The sequence below is a fragment of the Oncorhynchus clarkii genome, chromosome 5 (assembly GCF_045791955.1).
Source record: "Oncorhynchus clarkii lewisi isolate Uvic-CL-2024 chromosome 5, UVic_Ocla_1.0, whole genome shotgun sequence".
NCBI classification, from domain to species: domain Eukaryota; kingdom Metazoa; phylum Chordata; class Actinopteri; order Salmoniformes; family Salmonidae; genus Oncorhynchus; species Oncorhynchus clarkii.
In genome coordinates, this window is record NC_092151.1 from 65,134,746 (window position 1) to 65,156,479 (window position 21,734).

The window sequence follows — 21,734 nt, forward strand, 5'->3', positions numbered from 1 at the left end:
CTAATGTAAATGTGGATTTAAAAATATATATATATAAATCTGCAAAATCTTTAAAAAAAAAGTTTTTGCTTTGTCCTTAGATTAATGAGGGGGGGAAACTATTTAATCCATTTTAGAATAAGGCTGTAATGTAACAACATGTGGAAATAGTCGAGGGGTCTGAATAATTTCTGAATACAACTGTATACACTTTTCTACTATGCATATTCAACATTTCATATTGTCAAGACATGTTTTTATACAACATAATTGGTCAAAGATGGAACCACCTGCTGCATGCTTCAGTAACTGTTCCAAAAACGACTGCAAACTGCATCCACACATTGAACATTGTAATGGATTAGCATTTCCATTCTTAACATGTAAAGCTCCCAGTTTCAGTCAGTGCTCACTTGCTGGACCAGTCCTCCCAGCTGAAGAAGAATCTGCTGCACCCTCTCCTGACAACACATCATTCATAGCCATAATGAAGACAGCATTCTTCAAGGGTTACGAGACTTTGAAAAACAAGGGTGCATTCCAGGGTTCATCATTGATAGCTAAACATGATATAAGAATGTTGGATTAGCATTAGCCTTCAAGCATTCAGTTTCATTTAGTTACACATTGCGTCAAGGAGACCAAAAACAGTATATCAATCATTTCTGTATCTATAATAATTGTCTTTATTATGACCACTGCCACATGACAAAAATATAAATTCTCTGTTCATTTGTTAACTTCAAGGTGAAGTTATTTTACAACCCATAAACTCGTTTTGCAACGAATTCAACATAGCAGAACTATTATTTGTAATTACAAGTTTATAACATCAAATAACCATGTATATTATCAGACATCAGTCAAGCGTTTATGCTCCGTGCACATTGTCTTGCAAGAATTGAAGACAAGGAAATGGTGCAGTGGCGCCTCCCAGTGGTTGTATAAAGCAGCAATCATAAGTAGAAACAATATCAAAGCAGCCTCCACACCCCTGGTTCGGTAAAAAGCTGAGGGATCAGGCTGGGGAAATGTAATCACAAAAATTCATAGACAGAGCTATGGGTGCAAGGAATGACCATCCAAGATAGAACAATTATAGTTTGAACCATGTTTTGAGGCTGTATAGTGTTTGTTTACATTTTCTTTGTTTACAAACATTTATAAGTTATATTTTTCAGGACTCAATGGTGGCATATCATTAATTTATTAGTCAACAAAATGGATGTAGAAACTTTAAAGGTAGTATTTACTCAAAGACAAAATCAGAATTTCTGGGATGCTTTTTATTCTACACTTGATGGCATTACATTTGTTACACGGTTATCACAAAGCAATTTTTTAAATAATATGCTTAAATCATTGCGTCCTATTTTGAGTTAGCACCCAAAGCTGTCCTCTTTTGTGAAACTGGAAAAAGAAAGTCACGGTTCTCTGTTTCAGCTAGCTTTCCAACATGCATCTTATTCTGTACTTATATTGTTGTGCAGATATTATAAAGAACTGGTGATGATTCTATTGATACGCTTATAAATCAGATATCTCTTGTAATTACTGTTAGGCTTATATGCAATTCACCTTTGCTTTACAGTGGATAGTCATGTCTGTTGTATACATTGTTTGTTGGGCCACAGGACAGGCAGTAATCAGATCTTCTCCACATAGTTCCCAGGGAAGAGTCCTTCCTTGCCACAAAACCTGCCTCTCCACCAGCCTGATGCATCTGCAGGGGAACACAGAGATATGGACAGCTGTGGACTCCATACACAGTACAGTCTTAGAACTCATCCAATACAGGTCTGAGCATGAATTGATGCTGTGAGCTTATTCGGGATCAGCACTTAAAGCATAACAGCCCTGGTGTTGTATTGCCAAGCATCCAACAAGTTCTCTAGTCTCTTCTGCCTCTTTCTTCTCACCCTTTTCCGTTGTTGAGATGGACACAGTTTCTTAACAAATAGAGAATTGAGTACTATTCTATTCCTTCCCTACGTGTTCCTCACCTTCATTGAGCAGGTCGATGATATCATTGGTGTCGAAGCTGAGCTCGTCTGTGTCCTGGCCAGCATACTGGTACAGCGCCCGGCAACGCGGGCCGGTGGGGCGTGGCTGGGCCTTGGGCCGGCTGGATGGGGCCGGGGGTGGCCGCTGGCTGCTGATACTCCTCTTCCTCTGCATTCTGGAGAGGGGGGGGGGTGAGAGAGAGAGATGAGAGAGAGGGAGATAGTATATGTTGTGAATACCCACTGTGTGCTCAGTTTATTCAGCTCACCCAGACACGCCCTGGTCAGGCACGTTGAGGAAGTCCAGGTTCCCCTGCTGAGTCTGAGCCGAGCCTCGTCTTGTATTCAGGGAGCCCAGTTTGGGGAGGGCGGCGCTGGGGGGCCGGTTCTGTTTCTGGGGGATGGAGTAGGTTTGCTCTGGCTGCTGGGGTGGTGGAGCACCTCTACCTCTGGGTGCACCATTCTGGTGCCCTAGTCAAAGAAGAGGAACACCATTCATACACTAAGACCTCTAAGATCTCAACATAATTAACACAGTGGTGGTACACAGTTCACAGTAAGCACTGCAAGTCCATGTTCATGAAGTGAGGCCTGCCAATGACGTAGGAACATATCTGGACCAAATAATGAGTTTACCTCTGCTAGGAGGCTGACTCCTGCCCCCTCCATGGTTCTGTGGAGATCCCTTCTTGGTGGGCTCTGACAAAATAAACATGTCGATTTTTAAACTATGACATATTATGATTAACAGGATATATTATATACTTTACACTGTAATGAGTCAGACTTAGTATTATATACATTATCTACTATATCTATGTCTCTTTTCCACTTCGGTATGTGATTTTTTCTGTTCCTGACACTCACTGGAGGTCTTTGGCAGGCCGTCTCCCACGTTGATGGTGAGGGTCTTTCCAGCTGGTTTGATCTCTGCCAGGTCTCCCTGTCCCCTCTGGAACACCACAACACGGGTGCCCCCTCCACCCCAGCCCTCCTTCTTCACCCGGAATTCCAGTCTGTAGAGAGCCACAACAGTGGACATGAATGATATGATCCTTTTTACCAGATGCTTTCATCCAAAGTTAACTCGATCAACTAAACTATGGAGACCACACATAGAGAGTCATATATCAAGGCTGTTCCTATCCAGTATGTGTGTAGTCATACCTGTCGTTGAAGGAGAGAGACAGCTTGTTCTTGGTCACCTCTTCATAGCGCTTACAGAGCAGGCTGAGGAACTCAGTCTTGAAGTTGGACTCTAGCAGACTGTCATACTGAGCCTCATGCACAATGAAGAAATCATCCTGTCTCATACTACAAAGAGAGGGAGAAAGGCAGAAATGGAAAGGTTTGAGGGATTGCCGTTGATAGAAGACAAGAAGTGTCACACACAGTAGGCCGATATAGCAAAGTTCTTTTTTTTACATATCCTGTGTGATCAGTTCCTGTTTATTAATGACAACACTGACCACAAAAGTTCCCAATGGTACTGCCTGGAAATACATCATACTGGACTGTTACATGCTATTTAAGTCGAGCAGGGAGAAAACCCCTTTACCTGAGAGAGACAGAGTGGATGCTCTCAAACTCCATCTTCCTCTTTAACACCTCTTTTATCTGTCCCTTCTCTGGCCCCTTCTTCACCTTCTCTCTGCCTATCAGGTAGATGCCCTTGGGAGACAGAATCAGGTCCCTCTTGATGGACTGGAGAGAGAAAATGGGAGGGGGAGAGAAAGAATAAGAGTGAGAATGAGTGTGTGTAAATGGAAGATGGAAGAAGTTAACCCCATGTTGTGTTGTTAACCCCGGCATTGGCTCTCTTTTCCTCACCGCTCTGTAGGGGAGGGACAGGTAGACTCACATTGAACCTGCGGTCAAACTTGTTGACAGAGTCTGCAAAGTCGACTCGCTCCCTCTTGGCCAGGAACTGTCTGAGCTCAGGCCTCTGCTCCAGGCCCAGATAATCTCCTACAAAGTTCCTGTTGATGCTGTTCCTCCTCCGCTCCTTAGAGTTGTACAGGATGTCCGAGGCTGCGGATAACATGCGAGAGAGGGGAGTACATGGTCATTTTAAGTAAGAACCCTCAAGGACATATTCATTGCTGTATATTCATTTTCTGTATTTACATTGATTTATGTATATTCATATTTCTTCCTTGTTTCATCCCCACACACCCCTCTAGGATCATTGACACACTTACCCTCCTCCCTCATCTGTTCATATTTCCTCCTGGCGATATACCTTCTCCAGGCTTTCTGGATGGTCCTGGCGAACATGTCGAATTTCCTTTCCCGCATCTCTTCCAATAGGAAGAGCTAGGAGAGACGGAGGGGAGAGGGAATGCTTTGATCAAAGAAACCCTTTTACAGTATATTGATGAATACCTCACACCTTTTTTGTAATACATTTCATATATTCATTTAAACCGGGAAGACCCATTGAGATAAAAGAAATAGCACTTTTCTCAGGGAGACCTATGTGGGCCCCTACCGACTCTGGGGCCTTGACAAAGACCTTGGAGCGCCCCATCTGGTACTGATCTGTGTCCATGTTGACAGAGCGGAGGAGATGCAGGACCCCCTGCTGCTCTCCCCCCCGCCAGCACGGCCACGTCTCTGCCGTCAGGATGGCATACCTGTAGGCCACACACAGAGGGTCAGGCACTGGGGGGGGGACATACACTACAACCCCCCCCCCCCCCCCCCCCCCCCCACACACACACACACACACACACACACACACACACACACTGAGAAGAGGACACAAAGCAGACACTGAAGGACACCCAGCAGACACTGAAGGACACACACCTAGGAGTAAGTAAGACTCACCTCTGTAGGAACTTATTGAAGACTCTGCGGTAGGCGTAGCCGGCTCGACGTACACGGATGTTCTCCCGCAGCCCAAGGTACTCCACCTGGTGCTTGGCCCTAAACTCACACACATAGTTTCATCACCTCCTTTATTCTGATGTTCCATTTCTAATGTTCCAAATTATGCCGTCACAACTTCCTGCTGAATTCTCTGAATGTTCTGCTATTGGATATTTGGTGTCTGTTGGGGGGTGTAATAGAGACAAACCGGCTCTCCTCCCAGTCCTTGGGTCTCTTAGTCTCGTTGGGTTTGATACATCGGATATAGTGGGGGGTGCACTTCATCAACGTGTTCACCAGATCATTGGCTTGTTTCTGCAGAGAGAACATAAGAGATGGATATACCACCATGTAGCTACTAATAATCTCAAACCTATGGGTGTACTGTTCCACTCAGCCACTGAACCACAGTACTGGCAGTAGAGTTGGGACTGTTACCTTGATCTTAGAGCTAGCAGTAGTGGGCCTGCTCTTCTTGTCCGTGTTGAGGTTTTCAGGGAAGAGGCTGCGGATGAAGTCACTGTGGGAACAAGATGGAGGACCACATTTCCCACATTATTTTCAAGCCTTGGTTGTTTTGAGACATGTGTCTGTTAAGGTAAAGATAGAGGCATACGTACTGTTCACTGCTCTGCATGAGTTCAATGAGGTCAGTAAAAAGCACGTCCCGGTTTCTCTCACAGAAGCCATTTATTTCGTAGGAGACCTGAGGTGACATGAGACATCATGTGTAAATATCAACATTCACACCGACCTTCACACTTCCTTCACCCACATGTCTACCTAACCCTAACCCTAACCCTAACCCTAACCCATTGGTGGAACATTCCTTTCCACCTCAGCCTAGAAGTGTCTATGTCTATGTGTTTTGAGCGTGAGAAGACTTGTCCTCTCCTGGTACCCACCTTGCCTGCGTAGTGGTGGATGACAAAGCCAGAGTTCCAGCTGTTGAAGTGTTCGTGAGTGCCCACCGCCGCCGAGAGCTTCTGGAGCAGGGTGCCATCTGCCCCCTCACCCTTGGCATGCATGGTGGCACACACATCGTCCAGCACACTCATGATGCCTGGCGGGTTCTGGAGGGGATTGTTAGACATTTAGTGTGGTAGCCACAAGCAGAATAAAGACACATTTGTGGAAATTCCATTGAGATATTGTCATTTTGGGCTCACCAACTTATTCTCGATGAGGTCACACACAACCTTGTTGTTGAAATACTCAATAGGTGTCCACTTGATGCCTTCCTGAACATACTCTTCCTGTGAGAAACACAGAGAGATAGACAATGCCAATATAATTTTCACAACATCCAAGACACCTCGTAAAGAAAATGAAGAATGTTGATGTTTGAGAGTGGTTTGTACCTGTTCAGCCTTCAGTGTCAGCTCAATAAATATCTGCTGTAGCTTCTCATTGACAAAGTTGATGCAGAACTGCTCAAACCCATTCCTCTGTCAGAAAGCACACATCCAGATTGAAGACAATGTTATCACACAGCTATGTCTGATCTTGTTATCCCATCAGAGATCAGAGATGTACATGTCTATGTATTTAATATACCATTCACCTGAAATATCTCAAAGCCATATATGTCAAGTACTCCTATACTGTATTCTTCATGAGGTTTCTGTATGGCTTTGTTTATTGCCTGGTAATAGGAGAGGAAGAGAGAGGAGAGTTCATTAGTATGAAATGGACGTGTCACCATTACTGTATTTGTGTCTGTGTGTGTATCGTTGCAGTGTATAGTAAACTCAGCAAAAAAAGAAACGTCCCATTTTCAGGACACTGTCTTCCAAAGATAATTCGTAAAAATCCAAATAACTTCACAGATCTTCACCGATCTTCATTGTAAAGGGTTTACAATTACAGTTCATAAACAATTAATGAACAACCACCTGTGAAACTGTCGTTAAGACACAACTAACAGACGGTAGGCAATTAAGGTCTACTGACTCTGATAAACACCAAAAGAAAGATGCCCAGGGTCCCTGCTCATTTGCGTGAACGTGCCTTAGGTATGCTGCAAGGAGGCATGAGGACTGCAGATGTGGCCAGGGCAATAAATTGCAATGTCCGTACTGTGAACGCTGAAGACAGCGCTACAGGGAGACAGGATAGACAGCTGATTGTCCTCGCAGTGGCAGACCACGTGTAACAACACCTGCACAGGATCAGTACATCCGAACATCACACCCGCGGGACAGGTACAGGATGGCAACAACAACTGCCTTAGTTACACCAGGAACGCACAATCCCTCCATCAGTGCTCAGACTGTCCGCAATAGGCTGAGAGAGGCTGGACTGAGGGCATGTAAGCCTATTGTATAGGCAGGTCCTCACCAGACATCACCGGCAACAACGTTGCCTATGGGCACAAACCCACCGTCGCTGAACCAGACAAGACAGCAAAAAGTGCTCTTCACTGACGAGTCGTGGTTTTGTCTCACCAGGGGTGATGGTCGGATTCACACTTATTGTCGAAGGAATGAGCGTTACACCGAGGCCTGTACTCTGGAGCGGGATCGATTTGGAGATGGAGGGTCCGTCATGGTCTGGGGCGGTGTGTCACAGCATCATCGGATTGAGCTGGTTGTCATTGCAGGCAATTTCAACGCTGTGTGTTACAGGGAAGACATCCTCCTCCCTCATGTGGTACCCTTCCTGCAGGCTCATCCTGACATGACCCTCCAGCATGACAATGCCACCAACCATACTGCTCGTTCTTTGCGTGATTTCCTGAAGGACAGGAATGTCAGTGTTCTGCCATGGCTAGCAAAGAGCCTGGATCTCAATCCCATTGAGCACGTCTGGGACCTGTTGGATCGGAGGGTGAGGGCTAGGGCCATTCCCCCCAGAAATGTCTGGGAACTTGCAGGTGCCTTGGCGGAAGAGTCGGGTAACATCTCACAGCAAGAACTGGCAAATCTGGTGCAGTCCATGAGGAGGAGATGCACTGCAGTACTTAATGCAGCTGGTGGCCACGCCAGATACTGACTGTTACTTTTGACTTTGACCCCTCTGTTCAGGGACACATTATTCCATCTGTTAGTCACATGTTTGTGGAACTTGTTCAGTTTATGTCTCAGTTGTTGAATCTTGTTATGTTCACACAAATATTTACACATGTTAAGTTTGCTGAAAATAAACACAGTTGACAGTGAGGGGACGTTTATTTGTTTGCTGAGTTTAGTTGTCCCTGACCTCCACCAGGTAGTCAAAGAGTCGTGTGTAGAGGGCCTTAGCCAGGGCGTCTCGGGTATAGGTGGCTTGTTCTTGATTGAGTGTCACATCGATGGACTCAGACTTTCCACCCCACTTTGAGTCCATCTTTCTGCTGGTCAGTTTGTCTTGCAGACGCGTTGGGTCAACGCCCAGCAGATAGGCAGGAAAGGCAAGCACTGGGAGGGAGGAAAAACATACAGAACAAACAGAACACCTGAGCAAAATACATGAATTTCTGCTTTCATTATAGCAAAAGTGTGTTTTGGTGTCTATCCCTCTCTAATATTTTTTCACCTTATGGGGACAGTTGCATTGATGCTTACTTGTGCATGTGGGGCTCTGTGTGCATGTGTTCATGTGAAGCTCTGTGTGCATGTGTTCATGTGGAGCCCTGTGTGCATGTGTTCATGTGGAGCTCTGTGTGCATGTGTTCATGTGAAGCTCTGTGTGCATGTGTTCATGTGGAGCTCTGTGTGCATGTGTTCATGTGGAGCTCTGTGTGCATGTGTTCATGTGGAGCTCTGTGTGCATGTGTTCATGTGAAGCTCTGTGTGCATGAGTTCATGTGGAGCTCTGTGTGCATGTGTTCATGTGGAGCTCTGTGTGCATGTGTTCATGTGGAGCTCTGTGAGCATGTGTTCATGTGGAGCTCTGTGTTCATGTGGAGCTCTGTGTGCATGTGTTCATGTGGAGCTCTGTGTGCATGTGTTCATGTGGAGCTCTGTGTGCATGTGTTCATGTGGAGCTCTCTGTGCATGTGTTCATTTGGAGCTCTGTGAGCATGTGTTCATGTGGAGCTCTGTGAGCATGTGTTCATGTGGAGCTCTGTCTGCATGTGTTCATGTGGAGCTCTGTGTGCATGTGTTCATGTGAAGCTCTGTGTGCATGTGTTCATGTGGAGCTCTGTGTGCATGTGTTCATGTGGAGCTCTGTGTGCATGTGTTCATGTGGAGCTCTGTGTGCATGTGTTCATGTGAAGCTCTGTGTGCATGAGTTCATGTGAAGCTCTGTGTGCATGAGTTCATGTGGAGCTCTGTGTGCATGTGTTCATGTGGAGCTCTGTGTGCATGTGTTCATGTGGAGCTCTGTGAGCATGTGTTCATGTGGAGCTCTGTGTTCATGTGGAGCTCTGTGTGCATGTGTTCATGTGGAGCTCTGTGTGCATGTGTTCATGTGGAGCTCTGTGTGCATGTGTTCATGTGGAGCTCTCTGTGCATGTGTTCATTTGGAGCTCTGTGAGCATGTGTTCATGTGGAGCTCTGTGAGCATGTGTTCATGTGGAGCTCTGTCTGCATGTGTTCATGTGGAGCTCTGTGTGCATGTGTTCATGTGAAGCTCTGTGTGCATGTGTTCATGTGGAGCTCTGTGTTCATGTGGAGCTCTGTGTGCATGTGTTCATGTGGAGCTCTGTGTGCATATGTTCATGTGGAGCTCTCTGTGCATGTGTTCATTTGGAGCTCTGTGAGCATGTGTTCATGTGGAGCTCTGTCTGCATGTGTTCATGTGGAGCTCTGTGTGCATGTGTTCATGTGAAGCTCTGTGTGCATGTGTTCATGTGGAGCTCGGTGTGCATGTGTTCATGTGGAGCTCTGTGTGCATGTGTTCATGTGGAGCTCTGTGTGCATGTGTTCATGTGAAGCTCTGTGTGCATGAGTTCATGTGGAGCTCTGTGAGCATGTGTTCATGTGGAGCTCTGTCTGCATGTGTTCATGTGGAGCTCTGTGTGCATGTGTTCATGTGGAGCTCTGTGTGCATGTGTTCATGTGCATGTGTGTGTATTAGGCATGTTTGTCTTCTCCCACTCACAGTCAGTGCTCTCCACCTGCCCATAGTTGCCTGCCTCTATGAAGCTGATGTTTCCAAGGTGCAGGATTCCTGTTATGATCTGCAGCCCCTGAGCCTGGTAGGCCTCTGGGATCCCAATCACATTCATGGCTTCCTGTGGACAAAACTCAACACTGATGTCTATGGTCCTGTACAGAGCGCCATTACTGCTGGCCCTGACAACACACTAGGACTGGGAATACACAATAGAACAGTATATTTAACTAATATAAGCCTGTATTATGAATATAAATATGAGTGTCAATTTGTTCCCAGTGCTTCTGTGATGTCTCAATAAAGAAAAAAAATGTGTACTCTGTTTTAAGCCCTGATGGCGGAAGGTACCATTGTCTCCTGAAAGTCCTTGCTGTCGTTGGTTCCGTCCACTTTGTATGTCCCAGACTGGTTCAGGTAGTAGTAGTAGTCTGGAGTCATGATGCCCAGGGCTTCTTTCTGCTGGGGGTTGGCTCCTTCTATTAGCTAAATACAACAGTTCAGACAAAACACAACTGAAAGTTATAGAACATGAATTACATATCAACAATTCACATACAATTATGAAACCCTACAGAACCGTTAAATCTGTGCTGTCGGGTGAGAAAGTCAAACACATTGTCATTGTGGGTTGTTAAGTTACTGCTGGCCTAGCTCGGGGCCTGACTGACCTGGTAGTAGACGTGGAAGTTCCTCTCGTTCTCATTCTGGCTCACCACCCTCGACTTCTCAAGAAGGAAGTTGGAGATTTTACCACCGTCCGGCTCTCCTCCTCTGCTAAACTGGATCTCAAAGTACTTACCCTGTTAGATCAGAACACACACAAAAACCTATCACTCAAATTAGACATGGTTCATTATTCTGACTTTATGGGCAGGTAGCCTAGTGGTTAAGAGCATTGGGCCAGTAACCGAAAGAGCGCTGGTATCGAAGCCCTGAACGGACTAGGTGAAAAATCTGTCGATGTTCCCTTGATCAGGGCACTATACCCTAATTGCTCCTGTAAGTAGCTCTGGATAAGAGAGTCTGCTAAATGACTCGTATTTAAATGGGAATGGGTATGTGGCCCTATGCATTGGTAGAATGGAATTATCAGAGCAGTGACACGAGATGTACTACTGCTCTGTACCACAAGATGTACCACAAAATAATATATTTACATTACCACACAGCTGTTGACCCCACCCAGGATTTCACCTCAGCTCAGTCTTCTCAAGCTCTTTCATCTCATTGTGTTGTTCTTCTATAATAGAGGCCTACAATACATACAGCTGGGCACCTCAGAGACAGGAAACCCCAGAGGTGACATGCACTCAGCCACAAAGCCTGCACTGTTGCATGTGGATGTGGTTAGGAGTTGAGGCTAACATCTCAGGATCTCAGCAGTAGGGAAAGGGGAGAGGGTGAAAGGTGGCTGTGGCATATTGCTGCTGTGGGTATATAGTCTGCAAAATTCAGATCACCTCTGGTAGAGCACAGGAAAAACAACAGCCTCTGTGCACAGTGTATTGTCTATAAGAATAGTTAGCACAGAACTAACAGAAATGATCAGTTTACAGTATCAGTCTTACTTTATTAGCCCACACACAGTGTCTAGAGAGGAGGAGAAAGATGAAGGGAGGCTGATTGCTGTACATATCACTCACAAAGCGACTGGAGTTGTTGTTGCGGACAGTCTTTGCATTGCCGAAGGCCTCTAATAGAGGATTGGACTGGAGGATGATGTCCTTCACATGCTGAGAGACACATACAGAGAAACATCACAATACAGCACTTCAGTTTCCTTCACAGTCATTAGTAATGGTAATGCTAATAGTAGTAATAGTAATGGTAATAGTAGTAATAGTAATGGTAATAGTAGTAATAGTAATGGCACTGCTAATATTAGTAATAGTAATTGTAATGGTAATAGTAGTAATAGTAATGGTAATGGTAATAGTAGTAATAGTAATGCTAATGGTAGTAGTAGTAATAGTAATAACAGAAGGTAATACCTGCACTTTATCACCTCCTCCTGATACTTTGGAGATGTAACCCATAATGTATTTTGCAGCCACAGTCTTCCCAGCTCCACTCTCCCCACTGGCACAACACACACAAAACATACAGCCATATTAATGATAACCCTCTAATTTACACTGTATCAAAAAACCTTTTTGGGAAACTTGTTGTGAAGGTGATCTTTGGCTGCACATGAGTTTCTGTTTCTTTTATACTAAACAAAAATATAAACACAACATGTAAAGTGTTGGTCCCATGTTTCATGACCTGAACTAAAATATCCCAGAAATGTTCCATACGCATATAAAGCTTATTTCTTTCAAATTCTGTGCACAAATGTGTTTATATCCCTGTTTGTGAGCATTTCTCCTTTGCCAAAATAATCCATCCACCTGACAGTTGTGGAATATCAAGAAGCTAATTAAACAGCATGATCATTACACAGGTGCACCTTGTGCTGGGGACAATAAAAGGCCACTCTATAATGTGCAGTTTTGTCACACAACACAATGCCACAGATGTCTCAAGTTTTGAAGGAGCGTGCAATTGGCATGCTGACTACAGGAATGTCCACCAGAGCTGTTGCCGGAGAATTTAATGTTAATTTCTCTATCATAAGCCGCCTCCAACGTTGTTTTACAGAATTTGGCAGTATGTCCCACTGTTTAACGTATACTGTTTACAGGAAACTCACTCTACATCCTTAGATGAAGTTGAGTGGGAAAAGGAACGGGTGGTGAAATACATTTCTGTCACGGACAAAGGAATTCAAAGGGTGTGATGATATTAATGAACAAAAATGTTGAATATGAAAATGGACGAAAAAAAGATTTGGCTCATTAATTTATATGGTCCAAATCAGGATGATCCACAGTTCTTCGAAAATATTTATACCAATTTATTGAACTTTTGATCTAATCATTATGGTAGGAGACTATAACACAGTGTTAAGTACCTCAATGGACCGTAAAGGTAATCACTCTACAAACTATCCTCACAGTGCCCTTAAGGAAATCACAAATATTATGGACACATTAAAAATAGTGGATATTTGGAGGCTAAAAAACCCCGACCTAGTGAGACATACATGGAGGAGACTTAATCAAGCTAGTCGTCTGCAATGTCTCATTAAAGATCTAGATAACTTTTCTGTACTCTTTGGACTAAAACCTAATTATGATAAGTGTACAATATTACATATTGAAAGCGGGTGGCAGCGGGAGGAGGTAGGGAAATGGTCTGTCTGCCCAATATAATGGATCAAAACTGGCGGAGGAATAAAAATAGCATAAATAGGAAAGTATACCAGTTTCATTTGAGGACCAGGATGTTGACAACTGTGCCATACAGATGACAAAATAGTTGGGAAGAGATTTTTGATGTACTGATTCCATGGTAAGATTCAAGACTTAATGCTTTTCAGCTAAAATTATTATATAGAATTCTTCCCACCAACAAAATGTTGAATATTTGGGGCATAAAATCATCGAAGCTCTGCAGATTTTGTTGTGAGGGTAGAGAATCAATAGACCATTTATTTTGGTATTGCCCTCAGGTAGCCTGTTTCTGGTCTCACGTTCAGGAATGGCTGAAAATGCATAGCATTGATCTAAAATTGGCCCTAGAAATAGTACTGTTGAGCAGGGCATTGACCCTGGATGCTTCTGTGTGTCGCTCTGAATGGGAGTCTGTTGGATGACTGGTATGATGTAGAGCGGCTTCACTGCAAGTATATTGTATGTTTCGAATATTCAATAAATACAAATAAATAAAAAAAATAATAATAATAATAAAGTATGTCCCACTGGCCTCATAACCAACGACCACGTGTAACCATGTCAGCCCGGGACCTCCACATCAGGCTTCTTCACCTGCGGAATAGTCTGAGATCAGCCACCCGGACAGCTGACGAAACTGTAAGGTTTGCACAACCAAAGAATTTCTGCACAAACGGTCAGAAACCATCTCAGGGAAGTTTATTCGTGTGCTCGTCATCCTCACCAGGGTCTTTGCCTGACTTCAGTTGGCAAATGCTCACCACGGATAGCCACTGTCACACTGAAGAAGTGTGTAGGTATGTATGGTGTCATGTGGGCGAGCGATTTGCTGATGTCAACGTTGTGAACAGAGACCCCCATGGTGGAGGTGGGGTTATGGTATGGGCAGGCATAAGCTACGGACAACAAACACAATTGCATTTTATCAATGGCAATTTGAATACACAGAGATACCGTGACGAGTTCCTGAGGCCCATTGTTGTGCCGTTCATCCGCCGCCATCACCTCATGTTTCACCATGATAGTGCACAGTTTCAAGGATCTACACAATTCCTGGAAGCTGAAAATGTCCCAGTTCTTCCATGGCTTGCATACTCACCAGACATGTCACCCATTGAAAATGTTTGGGATGCTCTGGATCGACGTGTACGACAAAGTGTTCCAGCTCCCGACAATATCCAGCAACTTCGTACAGCCATTGAAGAGGAGTGGGACAACATTCCACAGGCCACAATCAACAGCCTGATCAACTCTATGCAAAGGAGATGTGTCGCGCTGCATGAGGCAAATGGTGGTTTTCTGATCCAAGCCCCTACTTTCTTTTTTTAAAGGTATCTGTGAACAACAGATACATATCTGTATTCCCAGTCATGTGAAGTCCATTGATCAGGGCCTAATGAATTTATTTTGATTGACTGATTTCCTCATATGAACTGTAACTCAGTAAAATCTTTTAAATTGTTGCATGTTGCATTTATATTTCTGTTCAGTGTAGTTAGAAAGGAAATGACACACTGATTGAGCTTTGGTTCTTTGTTAGTTCTGAGAAAAGTAGTGAGAGTAAATGTTTTTGGGTAGAATGACGCACATGAGAAGGCCTAAGGTGCGTTAGAGAGAGGCACAGAGATGAACTAGGACTACATACTGCCTGCCAGCAGAAAGAGATAGCAGTTATGACACTGGTATAATAACACACCTGATAATAACACACTGGTTCTCCTGATCAATCATCATGTTCCTGTACATGTTATCAGTCAGGGCGTAGATGTGGGGAGGGTTTTCATACTGGGCCTTTACATGGAGAAAGATGGACATAAAAACGAGAGAGAGAGAGAGAGAGAGAGAGAGAGAGAGAGAGGGAGTTTAATATACAACTATGAAGGTAAACAAGGAAGTGGATGGGAACACAGTATAAAGACCAAAGTATGTGTTGAACAATAGGATGGTTTACTCACAGCCCCTTGGTAGAGTTCAATTTCCCGGTCAGTGAAGTAGGGCATCTGTTTGAAAGGGTTCACTGATATCAACACAGAGCCAATATAGGTCTGCACATGACAGTTAAGGGTGTTTCTGGTGAAATCACAGAATAAGATATTGAAACAATCACAGCGAAATTGTTGATTATGTAAACTTTTCAAAAAGATAAATATCCCAAACCATACATTAGTTTCATCCGGACTGGATTACACACACACATATAATGCTTTTTTTCACACAAAGAATGAATTAAGTCCCGAATGTGCAGTAAAATATGTACTAAAAACACGGAAGTGTGCTGTTGAGTCACAAAGTGCATCCAAAAGAGGAACAGTGCAGTCCTATTATTGCATACATTCATGTGTGTCTGCGCATGTGAAGAAGTTGAGTGAGTACATATGTGTGGTAGGGGGATGAGGCAAGGATGGTATGTATGTTTGTTATTGTGTTGTTGCTACTGTATGAGTACAAACATCAGCTGTGCTCACGAATGATATAGAATGGAAGAACCTAATGCTATGGGCCAGTGGAATGACCTCAATGACCTCAATTCTCAAATGGTTTAAAAGCCATTTGTAACAGTTTTTTGTTTGTGTGTATGTGTGTATGTGTGTATGTGTGTATGTGTGTATGTGTGTATGCCTATAAATACATCCATCTGAAAGTGTGTGAGGGGGCAGGTCTGCTGTATTTCTTCTGAAGAGGCATTTGTGAGAAGTGATGAAGGTCCCTAACAGACAATGAAACAGGATACGAAGATGTAGTCATCCATGTATCTCTTCTTCAGGTTCTCCACGATGGCGTCTTCGCTGATCTTGGACAGTAGCACCATGTCGTCCACACCACTCTGCTTGACATTCTGACTCTGCCAGTGATACTTACTGCCCTGCAGGAGAGAATGGTCAGGGTTAGGGAATGCACACCCTTTTTATGTGTAATTGAGGCAGAGAGAAAAGCAGAGGTAGATCTATAGATGACCTAGTTCATACTGAATGTGAGCTACAGAACATTCTGAGAGGGAATCTACAAACAGGAGGGGTATAGAAAACCAGAGGAAGTATGGGCCAACTGTATTTGGAAGGCATGTGCACCAGCAGACATCAGAGAGAAGTTTCTCAGCAGCAGGGTCTCTCTGTGTGTAACTGTGTCATTAAGAATGTGACTAACTGTGGTTATCAGTACAGGAAGCTGAGGACAGTTACCAGGCAACGCTCTGTAGATGAGGTGAGCATATGCCAATTTGGCCATCTCTGTGAAGTACTGTTTCCCACTCTGATCTACGACAGTGATAACCAGTAGTTGTGGTATCTATTGAATATGCTTCCTATAGGAGTCTGTGGAATGGGAGGGGACTCAGTTTAAAGTATACCATTGGACCACAGATAGAGCAATGAGACAGATATTTCACAGGATGTATAAATGTGAAGCATCTGGTTCGCGTTTCCACTCACTCCCAAATATGGTGGTGAGAGGAAGCCCAGTGGAAGGCAGTGGGAGAAGATGGAGCGAGATGGATTCTGGCCAACATTCTGCCAATTTTCTCATTGATAAAACATTTGATCTCGATACAGTTTTCTGTTTCCAAAACTAGAATCTGTTACGAACAGAGTAGGCTAAGTTTTGTAGGCTTTACCCGTTGCCAAAGTTTCAAACAACTGCATTGTTTAGAAGGAGTGCAAGGGCGAATTGAGTTATTGCACACACGCGCTTCACAGAGTAGGCGTTCCCTAAAAGAAATATGCAAATACTTGCTAGAACACACCAATAGGCTGTCACTAGCTCTTGCTTATTCTGCCCACTAGGATTTATTTGCTCCCACTGGAACTGACGTCCTGTGGTCTATCTGGGGTTAGTTATACAAATCTGTGATTAGGCCTTCTTTTGGTGATTTCTTTACCCAAAATGAACGTAGTGCATTTTAAAGTAACTGCCAAAAATAAGACCCTCTTTTCATTTTCTGCTCCCCTCCCATTCCTATGCCTTCAATATGATGATGACGTCCACCACATCGTGCAGAGAGTTTCCTGACTTCCCTATCACCACATAAAGAGATGAGTTGAACCCGGTTTGGCCAACGATGTTGTATTACACTGTATGATATGATCTTAGCCTTGTTTGGGTTCACAACGCTGTTTTGTTTTGATGTGTGGTGGATCCTGAAAATAGGTCTAACTTGATTACTGTGGTCTGAGTTCCAACTCTCTCAAGCTTCTAGTGATAGAGGAGAAGGTTCTAATACAAATGTATATTCCAACCCCAGTGAGTCAGTCAACTCTCTGGCCAATCAATCAATGATATTAAATTACAAATAAGCTACCATGAACATTAGATACTGTAAGAAAACAAGCAGTACTTCAGTCCTTGAGGGCCGGTATTGCATCTCTGTTGTAAAGAATGATACCCACTTTTCATGTGAACAACCTGAGTAAGGCTGTTTGTTTGTCACACATTTCAGACCACAATCCATACGTATTCTGCTCAGCACACAGAAATGGCCTGGTTCTGACTGCTTTAAATAGCTAACTGCTGATGTGACTGTTGATCCAGTGCTATGTTAAAATAGCCCACTTGCTGATGTGTAGTGTCAGACCTGGGAGATGCTTTGTGCGCTCAGAGAGGACTACTGTAGTTCACTCCATCTGTCATCACTGTTGTGACTCACTCACTACTGTGAGTGAGTCAGCCTGTTGTAGAAAAAAGTTGTGACAATGCATCCAAAATCAATCTATCATTGAAAATAGTCTTATTGTAAGCTTACTCAACCATCTTAGAAAATCTTTTGTGTGTTTGCGCATCCAGCAAGGGGCCGGATCTGTGCTTGGGAGTCTGTGTGGGGAGGAAGTATTGTGTTAGAAACTACAGGCCCCTCTGTCTCTCTGTCAGGGCTGCTGCACTTCCCTTCTCACGGCTCACCACTACATCTTGTGAAACCCTGTCCACTTTTCAACCCGTCACTGCTGCTCTTCCATTCCAGACAATACTACAGAACTTCTTTAAACAGTTCACCCTCTCATTTACATTTGAATCCAGAGCGACTTGCTGTTAGTGCATTCATTTTAAGATAGCTACAGTGCCTTGCGAAAGTATTCACCCCCTTGGTGATTTTCCTACTTTGTTGTATTACAACCTGTAAATTAAACAGATTTTTATTTGGATTTCATGTAATGGGCAGACACAAAATAGTCCAAATTGGGGAAGTGAAGTTTAAAAAATTACTTGTTTTAAAAATGTAAAATAAAAAAAAACAGAAAAGTAGTGTGTACATATGTATTCACCCCCTTTGCTATGAAGCCCCTAAATATGATCTGGTGCAACCAATTACCTTCAGAAGTCACATTATTAGTTAAATAAAGTCTACATGTGTGCAATCTAAGTGTCACATGATCTGTCACATGATCTCAGTATATATGAATATATATCTATGAACATTTGAACATCTTGGCCATGTTCTGTTATAATCTCCAACCGGCACAGCCAGAAGAGGACTGGCCACCCCTCATAATCTGGTTCCTCTCTAGGTTTCTTCCTAGGTTTTGGCCTTTCTAGGGAGTTTTTCCTAGCCACCGTGCTTCTACACCTGTATTGCTTGCTGTTTGGGGTTTAAGGCTGGGTTTCTGTACAGCACTTTGAGATATCAGCTGATGTAAGAAGGGCTATATAAATACATTTGATTTGATTTGATTTGATATATATATATATATATATATATATAATACCTGTTCTGTTCTGAAATGCCCCAGAGTCTGCAACAAGGGGCACCACCAAGCAAGTGGCACCATGAAGACCAAGGAGCTCTCCAAACAGGTCAGGGACAAAGTTGTGGAGAAGTACAGATCAGGGTTGGGTTATAAAACGAAATCCGAAACTTTGAACATCCCACGGTGCAACATTAATTCCCTTATTAAATAATTGAAAGAATATAACACCACAACAAACCTGCCAAGAAAGGGCCACCCACCAAAACTCACAGACCAGGCAAGGAGGGCATTAATCAGAGAGGCAACAAAGAGACCGAAGATAACCCTGAAGGAGCTGCAAAGCTCCACACCGGAGATTTGAGTAACTGTCCATAGGACCACTTTAAGCAGTACACTCCACAGAGCCTGGCTTTATGAAAGAGTGTCCAGAGAAAAATAAGCAAACATGTTTGGTGTTTGCCAAAAGGCATGTGGGAGACTCCCCAAATATATGGAATTAGTCAGATGAGACTAAAATTGAGCTTTTTGGCCATCAAGGAAAACGCTATGTCTGGCGCAAACCCAACACCTCTCATCACCCTGAGAACAGCATCCCCACAGTGAAGCATGGTGGTGGCAGCATCATGTTGTGGCAATGTTTTTCATCGGCAGGGACTGGGAAACTAGTCAGAACTGAAGGAATGATGGATGGTGCTAAATACAGGGAAATTATTGAGGGAAACCTGTTTCAGGCTTCCAGAGATTTGAGACTGTGACAGAGGTTCACCTTCCAGCAAGACAATGACCCTAAGCATACTGCTAAAGCAGCACTCGAGTGGTTTAAGGGGATACATTTAAATCTCTTGGAATGGCCTAGTCAAAGCCCAGACCTCAGTATAATTGAGAATCTGTGGTATGACTTACAAATTGCTGTACACCAGCAGAACCCATCCAACTTGAAGGAGCTGGAGCAGTTTTGCCTTGAAGAATGGGCAAAAATCCCAGTGGCTAGATGTGCCAAGCTTATAGAGGTATACCCCAAGAGACTTGTTGTTATTTCTTGTTTGTTTCACAATAAAACATATTTTGCATCTTCAAAGTGGTAGGCATGTTGTGTAAATAAAATGATACAAACCCCTCAAAAATCTATTTTAATTCCAGGTTGTAAGGCAACAAAATAGGAAAAATGCCAAGCGGGGTGAATACTTTCGTAAGCCACTGTAGGTGAGACAACAACATATCACATATCGTAGTAAGTACATTTTTCCTCAATAAAGAAGTTGTCAGCAAACTCAGTGCTAGTAGGAAAAGAAAGAGCCAGGGTTAGACCTTACCCAGCTCCTCAGGAACAATAGTCCCCTCTACTGCTGGTTTTCACATTTGATAGAACTATTGTTAATGCTTTTGATCAGTATTGTCATGCCTACATGTACTTTCTCTCTCATGTCTTGTTAACGTCATGAGAATACAATCTCTGGTTAGGAGAAAAACAGGTTGTAGCAGCAGCAGATACGTTTTATTAACGACTCCATAGTGTACATTCTCACACAAATGTGAGGACATAGGATTCAATCAATGCTTCTTTCCCTCTTGACTAGAAACACTCACCATAACCGGAGTGGATGCTAGCAGGGCTTGTCAGTCAAAAGAGGAAAGGACAGCATGTTCTCCATTTAAGGAGTTAGAGTCTCTACTACTTGATGTCCACTGCCTCCTGTTCTGCAGCACTTTGTTGTATGATTGTCGTTGACCAGAGTGATAGAACACAACAGTTATCCATTTTCCTTTCATCATCTGGACATAAAATGAACACACACTGAACATCACTGTGCTTCCCTGTTGGTTCTAAGTCAGCTGTTGCCAGGCTCCAGAGTGTGATAGGTGCCAGCATCCGGGCATAATGTGAGAGCCCACTGTACAGCTGAGTCAAGTGACCTCAACCTAACATATAAGGCCATGTTCTTCAGAAAGTCTGTGAGATAGAGGAGACCATCAAAGGAAGCTGTTGAGGGGAGGATGGCTCATAAGGGCTCATAATAATGACTGGAATTAAATTAATGGAATGGTTTTAAACACAATGAAATCATTTGCTTGATGTGTCAAAGCGATTCCATGAATTCTATTCCAGACATTACTATGAACTCGTCCTCCCCAATTGAGGTGGCACCAGCTGCCTGTGCTCAGCATATACAGTAGATGGAGAGGATAGACGAGTCCTAGTGAGGAGAGTCTTCATTAGTCTAGGTATGTGTGTGGTGTGTTACCATCGTGCCGGCGGTGCGTGTGCCCCTCTTCTCCCACGGTCCTGGACCAGGTGTTCAAAGTCCAGACTGTGTGTGTCGGTAATCCCACACTAGCCCCTTCACAGCACGACCATCACAGTCAGGAAGTCTCCAGCACACACAGTCACACAGACAGAACAGCCACCGAGAAGACTTTAACATTCAAAGCGTTCAAACGTACTTCCTCATACTCCCACAGACCCAGAGCGAAACAAGAACTGCTCTGCCACAGACTTAAGAGGACACAGACACACACACACACAGACACACAGGTACAGACACACACACACAGAGGCACACACACACACACTCATCCTATATCTATAGGTACCACTTCTACTCTGTTGCATTTTCAATTCTTCATTTAGCCATGGTCTAAATGTTTAGACCTAATTAACAGTCAATGTTGATACTGCTAGGGGCTGTTATATCATACATTGTTAAAGTCCATAACAAACTTAATCTTTGATACAGACAGTATTTTTATATCATGAATAACCCCTCTATAACATACCAATAATTTAACTGATGGCACTTCTGTGTTTAATTTCACTTTACATGACGCTTCAGTTGTTTACTAACTACTCCACCTAGACTGTGGTTAGTCTCTCATCTTTCAACTCT

General features: G+C 43.6%; 1 protein-coding gene across 2 annotated transcripts; it reads right to left on the reverse strand.

Moving 5' to 3' along the window:
* Positions 1-1,244: 1,244 nt before the first annotated feature.
* On the reverse strand, positions 1,245-21,267 carry LOC139409224 (myosin IF). Of its 2 annotated transcripts, none has more exons than XM_071154075.1 (28): positions 21,093-21,267; positions 15,906-16,037; positions 15,130-15,219; positions 14,871-14,965; positions 11,891-11,978; positions 11,543-11,632; positions 10,568-10,699; positions 10,248-10,382; positions 9,885-10,017; positions 8,058-8,254; positions 6,421-6,501; positions 6,218-6,304; positions 6,026-6,112; positions 5,762-5,929; positions 5,477-5,562; positions 5,295-5,376; positions 5,065-5,171; positions 4,815-4,913; positions 4,474-4,618; positions 4,184-4,298; positions 3,844-4,013; positions 3,541-3,686; positions 3,150-3,296; positions 2,850-2,998; positions 2,619-2,681; positions 2,252-2,453; positions 1,983-2,158; positions 1,245-1,702 (listed from the first exon to the last, which is right to left on the reverse strand). In XM_071154075.1, the coding sequence occupies exons 1-28, from the start codon at positions 21,093-21,095 to the stop codon at positions 1,626-1,628; spliced, it is 3,282 nt and encodes a 1,093-aa protein (XP_071010176.1). In that variant the 5' UTR covers positions 21,096-21,267; the 3' UTR covers positions 1,245-1,625. The 2 variants fall into 2 exon arrangements, with proteins under 2 accessions (XP_071010176.1, XP_071010177.1); XM_071154076.1 differs by lacking the exon at positions 21,093-21,267 and adding an exon at positions 20,437-20,459 and having other exon boundaries at positions 1,408-1,702.
* Positions 21,268-21,734: the final 467 nt, after the last annotated feature.

What these genes read in the sequence shown, in the direction of transcription:
- LOC139409224 (XM_071154075.1), bottom strand. An exon ending in GCAGGTGGAGAGCACTGACT is followed by an intron (nt 8,255 to 9,884) that starts GTGAGTGGGAGA and finishes CCTCCCTCCCAG; the next exon opens with TGCTTGCCTTTCCTGCCTAT. An exon ending in CTGCTAGCTCTAAGATCAAG is followed by an intron (nt 5,172 to 5,294) that starts GTAACAGTCCCA and finishes TTCTCTCTGCAG; the next exon opens with AAACAAGCCAATGATCTGGT.